We start from the raw sequence: 16326 nt of genomic DNA, 5'->3' as shown, positions 1-16326 counted from the left end.
GACAGAAATCCAGGTCACCAGCCCTGGTCTACTACTATAGACAACATATGCAGACTCAAAAATTTCTTTCTGCTTTAACAAGTCATCGTCCAAGGATGTATTTTTTTATTTTTTTTTCAAAGCTCACAGGGTGATGCAGAAGCTGATACATTGGTGTGTGTGTACATAGTGTGCACCCATCAGAAATTAGCATATGGCTGTGTCAAGGACTGAGCAGAAGCACAGCAAACACAAAATGTTATCACAATGTTACAGGAATGTATTGTGAACATTATAACGTTGTCACTACATGGCAGTAACATTGTGAGAATGTTTTGTGTTAGCTGAGAGGAGGAGGCCTTGCATTGCAGCTGTGTGCACATATCGGAATTAGCAGATATTAAAGCAGAGCAAGACTGCATGATTCCTCCTCCAATATGTTTTAGTACACTTTTACATTGCGACTACTGTTATTACAGTTGATGTTATCAGAAACAGTAATAAGAAGAAATAAATACAAGGCAGCATTTCATGATGGTGGCCTTGTTTTTATTTTTTACTCTTTAAAATATGAGCATGCAAATCTTGCATAACCTAAAATGTAAATTTGACGGTTATATAATATTTTGGAAAAAAAAAAAAAAACCCTTTCACATACCCTTGCATACTTTCAAGAAAATGCCTCCAAAACAAAATGCACTGAAAGCCTACGCAATTACCCTACTACTAAATGAGATAAGCCACCCTTGGCCATGGTTTTCGAGCACTGAATTTGAAGACAAATGATTTTCAAATAGGCTGACAGGACCTGATGTATACAAATAAAAGAGAGAGTAATGTCCCACTCATTTATTTGACTGACCTTGGCTCTCTGTCCTTCAGCAGAGAATCAGCACTCAAATGTACCATGATTACTTTCAGTTCACCAGGACGGATGTCTGCCAGTGAGTTTACAACGCTGGTAAAAGGCACCTGTCTCCTGTCAGCTTCAGCTCACAGGTCAGGATGAGCACCTCTGCAGTCCTGTGGCTAACATAATCACTCTGCATTTACTGCGCTGCGATCCTTCATTTTGACCACGCCGCAGAAGCCCGTGTTTCTAATTTGCACAAAATGTCCGCCTACTGTTACAACACCACTGCTGGGGTGACCTGTGCCATTTGGCACCGGCCATTAAAACCCATTGATGACATAGGAAACAGAGCTCCAGCTGTTCTTTATACCGCCGTGTTAGCCCAACTCTTTCTTGCAGGGCTTATACCGCTGTGCCACCTGCTAAGCGACCGGCACCTCTACCGTTTCTATAGCAGTTAACGGATACATTTATTTGGAAGCCGCCTTCCAAATAATTTAAGGAAAGACATTTTTTTTCTTTTTGTTCTCTGTTCACAGTGTCCCGTGAAGGGCAGCAGATGGCCTATGGCTCCCCGGGGGGTTCTGCGGACTCCTGGGGGAGGGGAGACGGGACGGGACAGACAGATGAGGAGTTGAGAGATGAAAGCTGGAACCAGCCGTAATTGGCCAAATTGCACTGGATGTGGGAGGGGTACGGGGGGGGGGGGGGGGGGATGGGGGGGGGCGTGGCTAAAACCAGGCGATATTAAAGACAAATGAGGGTAGCTCCTGCATTGCTTTGTATCCCAGCTGCACATTTATATTTCACTATGGTTTACATTTCTATGGTTTATGGTTTGTCTCCTTAAAGTTGACAGAGCTGCAAATTTTAGTGTGTGTATATTTATATGAGAGCTGTCAATGGCTCACTGTTTCACCCTATAACTGATGAGAGTTAAGGATGAGTAAAAGTATAAATGTTTTCCAAAATTTTTCTTCCATTTATTTTTTGCTCTATATTTTTTAATAACTCACTTTTTACACTCATAAAGCCTTCTTTCCTTTTATGGCCAGTGTTATTCTATGACTGTTTCAAGCACTGTTACTTTAAGTTTCTGCACAGGCTTGCAGGGTGAAAATCCTCTTAATCAGCCGCTGGAATATGCTGACTAGTTACTCTTACCGTGGCTGCGATAACACGAGAGAAATTGTTTTGAAAAAGGTTTTTTTTATTCTTTTATTTATCACTTTAAGTTATTTAATCAAGGCACCTTTGTTTTTTGTTTCTATTTTAAAATGAAAAAAAAAGGCAGAAAAAAGAAGTAAGGTCCCGGTAAGAACGGAGGTGGAGGAAGCGCGGGCCTGGTTTCGTAAGCGGTAAATCTCCCCCCCCCCCCCTCCCCCTCCCCCCGTTTGGAGCGGGCTCGGTCTGCGCAGTCGGCCGTAGGGAATGTCTCAGCTGTGCTGACAGTAATGGCGAAGTAATGTATCCCTGAGGAAGGCCTTCGGCGCTCCTGCCTGGCTTACTATCGCCAGAACACAATCACCCACTTCCACCCTGACACCGTTCCTCTTCTGCGCTGCCATGAAGCCGAGGCGGGACAACCCTAATAATGACGTCTTACGCTTCTCAAGGTAAAACACATTTCCCCCCTCGCAAAAGTGCTATAATTCTGCGTAACCAAGTTAAATATCTTGGCTAAGGATACTAATGTTTCAATTTCGCATGGGAGAGGGAAGCTGGCGGAGATAAAACATTAGAGAAAGACGCAGAGGACATTAGTGGGACAGAAGCGGAGCTGCAGAGGGGAAGCAAGGATGCAGTAGAGGAGTGGGCAGGGCCGCAGTAGAGGAGTAGGTGGGGCTACAGTGGGGGAGTGGGCGGGGCTGCAGTTGGAGAGTGGGCGGAGCTTCCGTAGGGGAGTGGACGGGGCTGCAGTTGTGGAGTAGGTGGGGCTACAGTAGGGGAGTGTCCAGAGCTGCAGTAGGGGAGTGGGCGGGGGTGTAGCAGGGGAGTGGGTGGGGGTGCAGTAGGGAAGTGGGTGGGGCTACAGTAGGGGAGTAGGTGGGTCTACGGTAGGGGAGTGTGCAGAGCTGCAGTAGGGGAGTGAGCGGGGGTGTAGTAGGGGAGTGGGTGGGGGTGTAGTAGGGGAGTGGGTGGGGGTGCAGTAGGGAAGTGGGTGGGGCTACAGTAGGGGAGTGTGCAGAGCTGCAGTAGGGGAGTGGCGGGGGTGTAGTAGGGGAGTGGGTGGGGGTGTAGTAGGGGAGTGGGTGGGGGTGCAGTAGGGAAGTGGGTGGGGCTACAGTTGGGGAGTAGGTGGGGCTACGGTAGGGGAGTGTGCAGGGCCGCAGTAGAGGAGTGGGAGAGGCTGCAGTTGGGGAGTGGGTGGGGCTGCAGTTGTGGAGTAGGTGGGGCTACGGTAGGGGAGTGTGCAGGGATGCAGTAGGGGAGTGGGCGGGGCTGCAGTAGTGAAGTGGGCGAGGCTGCAGTAAGGGAGTGGGTGTGAAAGGTCAGGGCAGGGCTTTCATCACAACCCAGATGGGTAAGGGTAAAATGGAGGCATTGTCAGTAGAGTGGTAGGGCTGAGTGGGGGCTTTGTGTTAGGTGTGGTTAAAGGAAGGCGATGAAGGCCTTTGGGTCTCACCTCCAGTACACCAGCACAGCCAGCAGCAGGATGAGGCAGACGAAGGTCAGGGCAGAGACCACCACCAGGGGGATGATCCACTCCACCCTGCTGACCCCATGGACGGGATTCCTAGTCATGTTGGAGATGCTGTTGCTCTCTGTGGAAGAGAGAGAGAGAGATATACACCTGGGTTAGAACTTGTGTTTAATTTGCTAAATTTGCATTTCATTTAAGTCACAGATTGGCTAAGGAATCCACACAACTTGTTCTCAAGGCCTTAATTGGCAGCTGATTGAAAGGAAACCACAAAAACCTGCAGACACTGTGGTACCCCTTGGGATTCAGTTTTACACCCCTGGTTTAAATGAATGGACAGTGTGCTATTGAATGTGTTGTTTACCTATGTTTAGGTCACAATCAGAATATTTAAGACACAATTGAAGGTTTAGAGTCTTGTGTGGTTAATGGAGACACATACCTGTTCTTTCATGACATATCACAGGAGGCAGTTTCAACTAACAAACAGCATATTCAATTTCAATTTCCCACATTCGCACATCACACCCACCTCACAGCCGGCAGAGTGGAGTAGGAGGGAAAACCTTTCTTATGTGGCTTTAGCATGCAGTCTAATAGACCAGCAGGGGTTGCTAGATAGGGATGAACGCAGAAACCCAGTAGTTCTCAAACTCTTGGAGGACCCCTATGTATGCTGGTTTTTGGTCACAGCTAATCTCTGGCTCAATTCAATTTGCTGAACATGTGTTTAAGTTCTTTCATAATTTTAACACAAAACAGGTTTGGACATTTATCATTTGTTCTTTGAATTATTCATTTTATACAAAATGATTAGTTTTAGTGGCCACGTGTCCACACTTTCACCAATTAGGAGCCTACTGATTCACCTCAGCCTTCAATTTCATGCCATGCACACCTATTTTGGACATAATATTCTGGGATTGTAATTGTGGATGGAACGAAAACCAGGATACACAGGGGTCCTCCAGGACTGAGTTTGACAACCACTGCCCTAATTGACTGAACCCATCCGTACCCTGGGTGACCAAACTGCCAATTGCCTGTCGCCCAATGGAGTTACCAGCCACAGTCGACACTGGCACGGTCCAGATTCAATCTGAGGCTGTGAGGCTCATGCTTAACTAAATGAGCCACCCAGCAGCCCCCAGAAATGCTTATTTAACTGAAAAGGGAGAACTCATTCATTATTTAGCTACTTAACATGGGCGAGAGCTGAAAAATGTCCTCCACTTTTATGAGCAGGGGACACATCCCCATAAGCAACATATCAACTGACACTTGGTGTAAAATGGCCATAATAAATGAGATTAGATGATACTCAATTGTCTGTTTTACAGAAAATCATTTCACGTAACAAAGCTGTTCGCCCTCCATACAGAGAACACCAAGAACAGTACAAGCAACAAAAAACATTGCATTACAGATGATGGACATATTGCATCAACTACATGCACCACACACCACCCACACCACAGAAGTTCCTGTAATTGCATACTACCATCTATAATTGCTCTGTTTTCCCCATCCACCTACACTGCCAAAGGCCCTGTAATCCCACTTCACCTGGACATTCTCATATTAATGTTTTTTTGCTGATTGAGTGGTTTGGCTGAATATTGAACAAATGAATTTTAAGACTTACTACTGTGGTCTAGAAGTTGAAAATGGCTCCTCCTTGACATGAGCTGATACTCTCCATAGAAATTATGGGAAGCCAATCCTAGCATGCTTTTAATGTGGGAGTCTTAGGAAATCTGTTCAAGCATATGACCGTCAACATATTCTCAGGAGTACAAGTATCTTGGACTTATACTGTAAAGAGATGTAAAGTTGTAGCAAATAGTCATACCCTACTGAATGACATTTTGGACTATAGAAAAATATATAGAAATATGGAAATAAGACTGCACGCCCCAAAAGATTGAAAGCTGGAACCTGAACCGGGTTGGCTGCTTAACGTATTTACTTCATTTTTAATCCGTCAGTTTCTGATGGTTTTTGATGGCGTGTGCCTACCTGCTCACAGACGGGTTTCAGAAAGGGGCTCTTTGAAACGAGCGTCACCTCTCACCGCTTCGTTTCAACATCAAAACAGCAGCTAAACAAAAAGGCATTTCGCGAATTCGATACGGCGATCTCTCTCTCTCACTCTCTCTCACAGCGTGTGCTAAAGATTGCTCGGACGCACCTGCCATTTCCCGGTCAATTTGCCGGGAATACAGATCATGAGCGGCTCGTATCTTCGCGGCGCAGCTGCCGTTTGGCGAAAGCCCCACTCCACCGCGCCGCTGTCACCAATCAACTGGTAAAAGGGGGCGAGGCGGCATGCTGGGTGTAATTCCAGGAAGGGGCCGGCTAGCCTCGCTGTCATTACCATCGCCGTCTGCGCAATACCGGGCCCCTGCTGAGGAACTCTGGGAAATTGCTGTTTTCAGGCATCCCTGATAAGCGTCTGTCAACCTGGGGATGTGCGTTACACGCGTTCCTGTCACGTCTCTTCGCGTGGGAGTAGAGTATTGGCGGTCGTAATGCTTCAGATTAAGCTGTTGTGTTTGTGCTGAATGCTTCCGATGAAGCGGTTGTGTTCACGTTCGTAGGCTGACGCGTCGGACGAAACAGGTGTATTTGTGATGAGCGGCTAAATCTTCAGATGAAGCAGCTGTATTTGTGTTACGGAGCTGAAGGTTCAGTGCGTTTGGATTGGCGTGCCAAGCGTTTGGGAATTCACGCTTGACGCACGCGTGCGTGGCACCGCTACCTAAAGTGAAAAGTTGCAGCGAATTTCAAGTTTCAACGAGGCATAAATGTCACTGAAGCATTATATTATGAACTGCTGCAGAGAGCGGCCCTAGTTGCCTTTAGGAGATCTGATTGGCTCGGATGGGCGATAGTGGAACAGCTCTCTCTGCTCCTGTATATTGTACTGCGCTGTCTCTTCAGCACCTCAGGTGACCTGGGAGAGCTGCAGGACCACGGAGAGCGCCAGGCCCTCTGGCAGGCATGGTAGCAGGCACCCAAATAAATACAAACTGTCTAATTATTTGGGTCTATAAAAGGCCTAGCTCTGGGGCCTAGAAGAGAGGAGAGATTTTTTTTTTAAGTCACCACATGGTCCGGTCCTCTAATTCTCGGGGCGCCTTTTGTTCTGTTATTTTTTTTACAGTGGCACATTCTTGTTCCCTTTTTCAAGTTATGTTTGTGTCAACATTTTCATCGCTTGAATTCATGAAGTAAATAAAAGCTAGTATGCTGCCGGCTGTTCACTACTTGACACAGTGACGACCCCCAGCACAGAGCCACAATGGTGGAGAATGCAGGTGCAGTATTCCCAGGAAATGCAGTGCTTGGCTGCAGAGGCGTATCTGGGCACCAGCGGGCACCTGGATCTGTAGCCCTCTGTAGAATTCCAGGGCAGCCTGAACACAGAGCTGCAGGCCAAGGGTATAGCGGGTCCCCACCCTCAGGACCTCCAAGGATCCAGAGGCCTGACTGATGCTGCAGTGTTCATTACATTACATTACAGGCATTTAGCAGATGCTCTTATCCAGAGCAACTTACACAACTCTTTACATAGTAAATACACTGCACCCATTTATACAGCTTGATATATGCTGAAGCAATGAAGGTTAAGTACCTACTGTAGCTCAAGGGTACAACAGCAGTGTCCTAGCTGGGAATCGAACCTGTGACCTTTATGTCACAAGGCCAAACTACAGGCCACGTCAATCCTTTGTGTGATGTGGCACCTCTGCGGAGCTTACCCACCTCTGATTACTGTGCCCTGACCGGTGTGGGGGGCGGGCTGCTGGGTCTATGGCCACCACTTTAGACCCAGCGCCAGTGCCCAGTGCCAGAATACCCTGCCTTAACACTGGCTCCTGCAGTGTTTAGGCAGGGAGAGGGAAGCACTCATTTGTGAAAATAATGCTTCACAGTACTGTTATAATGGAAAGATGCTGGTTTTATTATGCGGTAGCCTAGTGCATGGGAAGGCCTTGTTTAGAGGTCTTCAGGTGAAGAGGTGATTAAAGCTTGGAGGAGCAGCCCCAGATCAATATCTCCATTTCTCTGCAAGGCCTCCACTACGCTGAGAGCGGAGATTACTGTGGGAGATTTCACGGCGATTCCAGGTAATGGGGGTTAATAGATTATCTACACACTTACTCTGGTGATAGCAAGTACACGGGCACTGGATAAGGACACTCTGCTTCTCTGCCAGCCCAGATTCTCTTATATCGAACTTTTCTGGTAAAAAAAAAAAAAAACACTTGCATGCCCACCTGGGACTGCAGTAACCTTGAATGTCTTCCTCAAGACAATGGTTTCCAAACTTGGAAACTTCCTATAAATCACATCCCGGGCTTCAGTTAAAGCCTCTTGAAATCTCTTCGTAAATTGAGGTTGTAGAAAGCATAGATTTAAGGTGTTCGATTATTTTGTACTTAAGTGCATTTTTACATAATGCGAGTTTGGCTCATTGTCGCTTGTTTTTCCTTTGAACTCTTCACTTTTCCAAAGTTTTTAATTTAGTTACCAGCTGTTCAAACTTTCAGTAATTACGACCCCACTGATTTCACCTGCTGGAATAGATTTAAAACCACTTTAAAAAATGAATCTTTTTCTAACAGAGTTATTCACCATATACAACATAACAAAAATCATAAAATGAAAGTATTATTTAGTAATTGTTAGTCCACTAGACAGGCTTCTGGTTGTCTAGTTCTTGGATGTGAACGTTCTTGGATGTGAACATGGGACATTTATTTTCCAAAGTAGCTTGTAAAGAACCACTATGCTTCCAATGGTCGTATGCATGTATATTTCCTGATTATTCTTCAAAAAAATGTTCAGTATTATTATGGGTCAGAACTATTTACTGTAGTGCAAACAACCTGAGACTGCTGTGCTCAATGAAAAAATTAACATTACAATAAATTAAAGTGTACACAAATATATTTAAACATAAGAACTGAAATGTATGTTTGTAATCATGAATAAACACTATTAAATTAATCTGTTCGTATGTACAGCCTCAGGAAACAGTACACCTCTGTCCACGCTGCAACCTATGTTACTGTTAATGTATTTTCTTGCTTTAGATCATAAACCCCCAAATGCCCCTATGCTTCCCATCATAAAGTCAGCAGGTCATCACGAATAAAAAGAGGCTGATTGTGTGTGGGCTGACTGAACATATCCAGTAGCTTTAAAAACACTATGCAAGGTCATAAAGAGCTACTTAGTCACCGTTCTGTGATTTCCTGACACGGGGCAGGAGAGTGCAGAATCTGTACTGCACGATGGAGACACGTGGACAGACACCGCAGAGATGCTCTCACCTGTGTGAACTGAGAAAGGCCAGTGACTCCTCTCTCCTCCTCCAGTCTTAATGGTCAGCGTGGGGCTGTTGGGAAGCTGGATCTCAAGCGTGTCATTCTCAGGTTCCCAGGTAGGGGGCGTCACACTCCCCTGCGCGGGGCTCTGACTGCCCTTCGCCAGCTGGTCCTCCCCGGCAGCGGCGGTCGGAGCCGCGCCGGACTCCTCCGGCGTTTTCTCTTTGGCGGTGGACGTCGGGGCGGTCGCCGTGGCGTTCTCCCGGGCGACGGTATCGTTCGCTCGAGCCTCCGCGTCCCCCGGCGCCGTTTTGTCCTTTTTCGTCCTCACTTCCTCCTCGTCCTCTCCTTCCTCGTCTTCCTCCTCTCCTTCCCTCTCCCCCTCCTGCCCCTTCTCGCCCTCGCGGGCGCCGTCGCTGTCTTTGCCGGCGGCGGCATCGGCGTCGGGGCTCTGAGAGGCCGCTGGCTGTTTGGCGGCGGGTTGGCGGCTGGGGCTGGGGGCGGGGGTGGGGGGCGAGGCGGGGCTGGAGGGTGTGGTTCGGGCGGGCCAAACGGAGCTGGGGAAGGAGGACAGGACCCCCCCACTGAAGCCCAGGCCTGCCAGCAGGGTGCTGGTTACCACGGACGCCACCGTCGCCTGGCTGCCGCTGGACGAAGGGCCCATCCCTGTCGCCATGGAGACGAAGGAGAAGGGGAGCCCGGAGGAGGTCCAGGTGGACGAGCCCGAGCTGATGGGGGCCATGTCTGCAGAAGAGGCTGGAGATACTGTGGGCTGAGAGAGAGAACAATAGAGAGATAGAGGGATAGAGAGAGAGAAAGAGAGAGGCACAAAAAAAGTAAAATCTTACATTTACATCCGCTAAAAAAATGTGTCAAAATTAGCAGTATCAGGTATAGGGGCTGCAAATGTTTTTTGTTTTTAAATACACTTCCAACAACTCCAAAGCTCCAATGTGGGTTAAAAAGTTTAAGCCTATACAAATAGCACTGTAGGCTACATTAAGTTTGACAGTTACCATACAATACTGCCGAAAAATCATGAAAATCCTAAAAACAAAGAAATCATGGAAATGCCTAAAAATGGGGAAAGTCACGAAATCCGTGGCACCAGCGACTTCCATGACAAACGCCAAGCCTTACCAGTATATCCCAATCACATCATGAAATCCCCACCTTAATTATATGCAATTATTACTATTGTCATCATCATGCTATATTATTGTGGGGGGGTACTGTTGCCAATATACTGTATGTGAACTAGACTGAATGTCAAAAAAGAATAAATAAATTTGAAATCAAATTTACATGCAGCAACATGCAACTGAAGTAATAATATTGCCATTTCGTAACCCTATCAAAACAGTTCATGCAGTCCCAAATGAGCTGCTAGACATTAGCCAACACATACCATTCCAGTTTTCACTATTCTTGTCCCCTCAAATATCCTGGTGGTATTTGCTGGAATAAAGCATAAGAACACGTTTTACATCAGCATCAGATCACAATCGCACATGCACAAATGTACCCACAAACGAAAACACATTCAAAGTTACCCAGGCGAGCTATTCAGAAATACTGGAGAAATAAACCTTCACAGCTTATCAAAAAAATAATTTCAGCCACTTTATTTCTCTCAAGTAGAATGCTAGCGGGGAATATTGCCGTCGTCAAAACCACCATAACAGAAGTAAAACTCAAAGGAGCAGACCTTAGTTAACAAACAATAGCTATGATTTATTCATGCGAGGCCCATGGATTGCCTAAAAAAAGGTCTTCAGGTTGAACCGCAGAGCGGTTGTGTTCCACATTCGTGTTTTTCCATTTTTGTTCTCGCCTGCAAGCACAATGTTAAGTTCTTCAAAACAGCAATTTCTGTTGCCTACAAGCGATGCATCACATAACATTTTTTTCACGTCTTCATTTCCAAACAATCATGAACTTGGAAAAACTCATCTCTGTCACATTTTATATTTTGTAAACAAATCATTAAAGACAAGATGGCTTCCAGACTGGCAGACGTGGATGTGATCATGACGCATTTTCATGCAATTTTTTTATCCTGTAACTACAAGAGCAGCAAAGGAACACTTGTTCCATGTGCCATAGGGTAGCATCCTATGAGCTCCATAATGTTTGGGACAAGGACTTTTTTTTCCTTCTTGATTAGGCTTTGTACTCCACCGATTTAGATTTGTAATCAAATGATTCACGTGTGGTTAAAGTGCAGATTCTCAGCCTTTATTAACAGGTATTTTCATACACTTTGGTTCACCATGTAGAAATAACAGTACTTTTTATACATGTTCCCCCCAATTTCAGGGTGTCATAATGTTTGGGACAAATGTCTTCACGGGTGTTTCTAATCAGTCAGATGTGTTCAACTGCTTGCTTAGACCAGGTGTAAGAGAGTTTTCAGTATCCAGTCTTGATCTAGACTTGCCTTTGGAGTCCCTTCCTAAATCTATGGATGTGTGTATGTGTGTGCGTGTGTGTGTCCGGTCCTTGATATTTGCTTCAAAAGGCTTTGCTTCCTTTAAATGGATAAAGCAGACCCAGGAATTGAAGAAGTGTGTGTGTCTGTGTGTGTGTGTGTGTGTGTGTGTGTGTGGAAAGGCTAAGCCGGGTTTAAGTGGATAAAGCAGCCCCAGGAGTCAAACCTGCACCCTCAGATTGTGTGCAGCATTGCCAAAATGTTCCAGCCAGGTCTGGCAACTTAACTGCAATCATCAGCTGCCTTTTTTCAAATATCTGCCTGTGTCAGTTACCAGGGCTTTCCGAACCAGGCAGCTGCACACAGTCAGAGGAAGACTTTGATTGAAGGCGCTTCGCAAACACGGAACAAAATGACACCTTTCATGTTAAATTCAGCAACGTGACCTTACACGTTCCAGCATTCCCCTCTCCGGGAAGACAAGTCCTCTTTATTGTTTGAGTTTTTTTTTCCCGGTACTTTCTCTCCACACTGACCTCTGAAGAGAAGGGTCTGGCTGAAATCGCTGCGCAGGTCCCTCTGACACACGGCCTGCACTCTGAAGAGGTACAGCACGTCGGGGGACACCTGTGTGATGACAGCCTCCTGTGGAGGAAAGGCACGCACGCACGCCCACACACAGACGCACGCGCGCACAGGCGCACAAGCACACACACACACAGACACACGCACAAGCACACACACACAAGCAGGCACGCACACACACACACACAAGCAGGCATGTACACACACACACACACAGACACACGCACAAGCACGCACACACACACACAGACGCACGCGCGCACAGGCGCACAAGCACGCACACACACACAGACACCCGCACAAGCAGGCACGCACACACACACACACACACACACACACACAGATACACGCACAAGCACACACACACAAACACACACAAGCAGGCACGCACACACACACACAAACATACAATTTTATTACTCTGTGAGAACTACAGTCAAACATTGCAAAGGGCTCCATGTGTGCACACACCCACACTCACACATATATACACACGCGTGAGCACACGCGCATACACACACATACACGCACACGCTTGCATAACCTTCAGAGCCCACCATGAAACTCCAGCCCGTTGATCTGTGTGTTGTGATTGGCGAGCTGCAGTATGCTGGACGTATCTGTGCGTTAGTGGTACACGTGCTAGTGTTTGGACCCAGAAAAAGCAGCAGATCAGCCACGGTGCTGGGGGCACCGCTTTGATACGGGCACGGTGTGGGGCATGTACCCGCGGCTCCCCGCAGCTCAGGGACACGTGGGGGAGGAGTGGCGGCTGGGGAAAAACAGCCCATGGAAACACACAAACGCAATGCAGGAACAGCCAATGCCACGAATATATGCCACTGATGGGAGACATATCTGCTCTGCGTTTCTCCTCTGCAAAATCTGCTTTACGTTACATCGCGTAACTCGCCTGTACCAAAAAAAAACCTTAGCCAGGGTGACCATTTTCACACGTCATCCATTCATAGAACTGAATATTTAATGAGAAAGAATCCAGAACCTTGCTGAGTGATAAATAAATAAATAAATAAATAAATAATGCAATCCCGCTGCCCTCTGGTTATAAGTTCAGGGGCTGTGAACGCACAGTTCCGCGCGATTAAGCAAAAACAGCAGCCGTGACGCATCCGTCAAACTCTTGAGCTCTTCGGCGGAGCGCGCGGGTCAAGGAAGGGTGAGATTAGCACAGCAAAGCCGCGTCCCGCTCCTCCTTCCTCCTCCTTCCTCCCCCTTCCTCCCCCGTTCCACCTGCCCGTTCGCGCACCTCTCCTAACCTTTCCCGAGCCGGCGGGGGAGACGCTCGCCTCTCGTCTTTCTCTCCCGTGAAGTTCGCCTCCTCCCCGCGTTTGCGAGCTAAAGCCGGCGTAACAGATGGCGTTCGCGGCGCCCGCTTTCCTCCCGCCCCGGGTTTTCTATTGACACTCTGACTCAGCTGAATTCAGATTCTCGCGATTCCCCCCCCCCCCACCCCCCGGACACGGCGGGGGCAAACGAGAAGCCGAGCCGCGTTTGCGACCACGTGCCCGAGTGTGTCGCCGCTGAAACGATTTTCCGGCGACGGTGCTTTCCAGAATCGCTGCGATCTCCGAGCGTGCCGCGTATCCACGTGTCATCAACACACAGCACCGGGTATCAGAGCTTCGCTGCGACCGCGCTAACGTCGTGACAAGAAACGCCCGCGGTACCGGCGCGTTTAGAACCGCCCCTCCCCGCGCGTTCACGATTCACTTTCCGTCGCACTGAAATCGGACCCGCGAATCACCACGTCCCCTGAAAGGCGGGAATTAATAGGGTATTAAAATCGGGACGGGCCCCCGTTCCGTAATTTGCCTGCGGGGGTTCTCCAGGCCACGGGCCGCCCGGCCGGGGGGTAAATTTGGCAGTAAGTAACGGCGCTTGTCCTTTGTCCGCCTCTCCGCGCTCTGATTTACGCAAGTGGCACTCGGTCTAATTTTTGCTGAGGACCTTTTTCCCCCGGAGTGGCCCGTGGTAATGAGCGAGCGGCCGCAAAGTGGCGAGGCGTCGAGTGGCTTCCGACTGATTCGCTCGCTGATTGCGCGCGGACCGCCGGTCCCTTAATGTGACCCAGATAACAATGATGTCTCGGGAGGAAATTGAAAATAAAAATGGAAATTAAATGCGAGAGAGACAGGAAGAGGGGGGAAGAGAGAGAGAGTTAGAGAGAGAGAGAGACAGAGAGAGAGATGGAGAGAGAGATGGGGGAGTGGTGCAAGGAAATTAGATTTTGCCGCTGATTGCAAGGAGTGAACACACAAAGAATGAAAGCCGTGAGCTGAAAGAGCCCGGACTATTCCGGCTAGCGGTCTTCAGACACTGTCATCAGACCCTAGACTCCCTCTGAAATGAGTTCCCTTTTTTCGTGAGGAAGACCCTTCCGCACTTTAATACGGTCGTTGCTTGGCTGCCTGCTTCTCCCAGATTGATATTAAATTGTTTACACCGAGAGCAGTAAGTGTCTGGAATGCTGTCAACCGTCCCAGGCCCGCTGGCATAAATTCAGTTTTACAGAGAACATACGTCAAAGATCAGACATATTTTATACCACAGCTTGGTTAAATACGTGATTCGGACTGGTGGAGAGGGTGTTGAATATTTTTTCTATAAACTGCACGGAGTAAGAGTACAGCAGCTATGAAGTAGTTCCAGGGAAAATGACCTTTGCGCCATTCCAAATCAAGACTCTCAATAATCTGTTTCAGTGAAACATTCTATTTAAAACAGAAGAAGGAAAAAAACCTATCAAGTTAATAACAACAACAACAACATAACACTCCTACATATTTGTTTAACTGCATTTGAATGTTGAATTTTTTCTGGCGCAGGTACCCAAGGTATAACCGATATAAACCACTATGGCCTGTGGATTTATATGAAAATAAACCTCAGCTTTGCCTCAGCACCGTATCTCACCACCCTGTCATGACCGTGGTTCATTCCTCACTTACAAGGCTTATTTCTATAGCATCACGGAGAGCTAGTCATCACACTGACAGCAATCCCCAGTGTGGCTGCTGAGATGGAACAGAACCTGGCAGGGTCCACACTGAGTGACTAGGGGGATGGGGGGCGGTGACCGGGTTGGTTCTCACCAGGTCCTGGTCGATGTCTTTGCTGAAGGTCCTCTCGTACGCCTCCTCATTCTTAGTCCAGCTGTAGGAGACCATGAAGCTGACGATGGGGTGGTAAACCGTCAGCGGTCGAGACCAGGTCACCACCAGCGCGGTCCTGTTCAGCGGGTGGACCTTCATGTTTATGGGGGCGCTGCTGCACACTGAAAGAAGGGAAGGGAACACCAAAAACAGTCGTTAGGAACGCAAACATGACTCCAAAACCTAGTGGCTGCGTAGTTACACAGATATCTGGAGAAGCCTGTGAAGCCAATTCATTTTAAAATCAGCAGACCATGAGGGTAAAGATGGAGGGCAAAAAATGCCTTACCGCTTCACCTTTCATCTGTTCTAGCCAGAACGTGGCGTGGTTGAGCCACCTGAGGTAAAGGCTAAAATCTTTCATTATGAAGCATTCAGTGCTGAATCATCAGGCCATCTGGCCGCAGCAGTTTCAAAAGGGCCAAATAATGCATGAGTTCATATATTTCCGCCTTCGGGCATTTTGGTCAGTTCCTGCCTGCACTTGCAATCCTACATGCCACCACTAGATGCTGCTGTAAGCCAAGGTTGAGGCAGAGTCCCTGGCTTTGTGCAACAGCCGTGCTTTTCGACAGCAGCCTGCATCCCAGCTCCCGGTAATCTCCAAAGCAGAAGGTGTTTAATCATTGAGCATGTCAGGAAATGGAATAAATTGCCGAAACCTGAAACTTGGATTAATTTGCGAAGGAGATCAAGCAGAAATGCTCCTCTCCTTTTGTTCTGTCAAGACAGTGGCCTGCACTGCTGGGCCATTTACCAGCATATGGGAACCATTTCCAGATTATTATTATTATTATTATTATTATTATTATTATTATTATTATTATGCATATTATTGTGCATATTATTGTTGACATATTTTATATGGAAATTATACAAATGGAATATTACCCACTCATTTGAGTACTTTTTGACAGTTATGAGGCAGATAGGAGGTGTCTGTTCCTGCCACCCAGCCTGGTGCTGTTTGCAGACTGGGAGAGATACTGTAGGTGGGGGGTTTGGGGTCTTGGGGAAATCGTACAGAATGTTTTTTCTGGGGTACAGCATTGTTTATTGTTCCGCTCCTGTGAGTCTCCGTGTTCTTTTTCTGCCAGGCCAGTACTATGCAAACCCCTCTCTTTGTTATTAATGTAGCCATGCAACCAAGTGAGGGGGGGAGGGGGGAGGGAGGGAGAGAGAGAGAGAGAGAGAGACAGCACAAGAGAGAGATAGAGAGAGAGAATGAGGGAGAAAGAGAAAGTGAGAGAGAGAGAGAGAGAGAGAGAGAGAGAGAGCAAGTGAGAGACAGACAGAGAGAGAGAAAGAGAGAGAGAAAGAGAGAG

At 47.5% G+C, this 16326-nt stretch overlaps 1 protein-coding gene across 1 annotated transcript in view; it reads right to left on the bottom strand.

The window, feature by feature from the left end:
- The window catches only part of LOC118207832 (receptor-type tyrosine-protein phosphatase gamma-like), a 295989-nt gene that overhangs the window by 40783 nt on the left and 238880 nt on the right, over positions 1 to 16326 (bottom strand). Inside the window, exons 9-13 of the mRNA XM_035381921.1 lie at positions 14942 to 15123; positions 11780 to 11888; positions 10221 to 10270; positions 8819 to 9584; positions 3459 to 3597 (exon numbers count right to left, since the gene is read on the bottom strand). Coding sequence (XP_035237812.1) covers positions 3459 to 3597; positions 8819 to 9584; positions 10221 to 10270; positions 11780 to 11888; positions 14942 to 15123 — 1246 coding nt within the window. The remainder of the gene's footprint in view (positions 1 to 3458; positions 3598 to 8818; positions 9585 to 10220; positions 10271 to 11779; positions 11889 to 14941; positions 15124 to 16326) is intronic.

The sequence above is a fragment of the Anguilla anguilla genome, chromosome 11 (assembly GCF_013347855.1).
Source record: "Anguilla anguilla isolate fAngAng1 chromosome 11, fAngAng1.pri, whole genome shotgun sequence".
NCBI classification, from domain to species: domain Eukaryota; kingdom Metazoa; phylum Chordata; class Actinopteri; order Anguilliformes; family Anguillidae; genus Anguilla; species Anguilla anguilla.
Note: the sequence above shows the minus strand (reverse complement) of the source record. Positions and strands in the feature narration are given on the sequence as shown.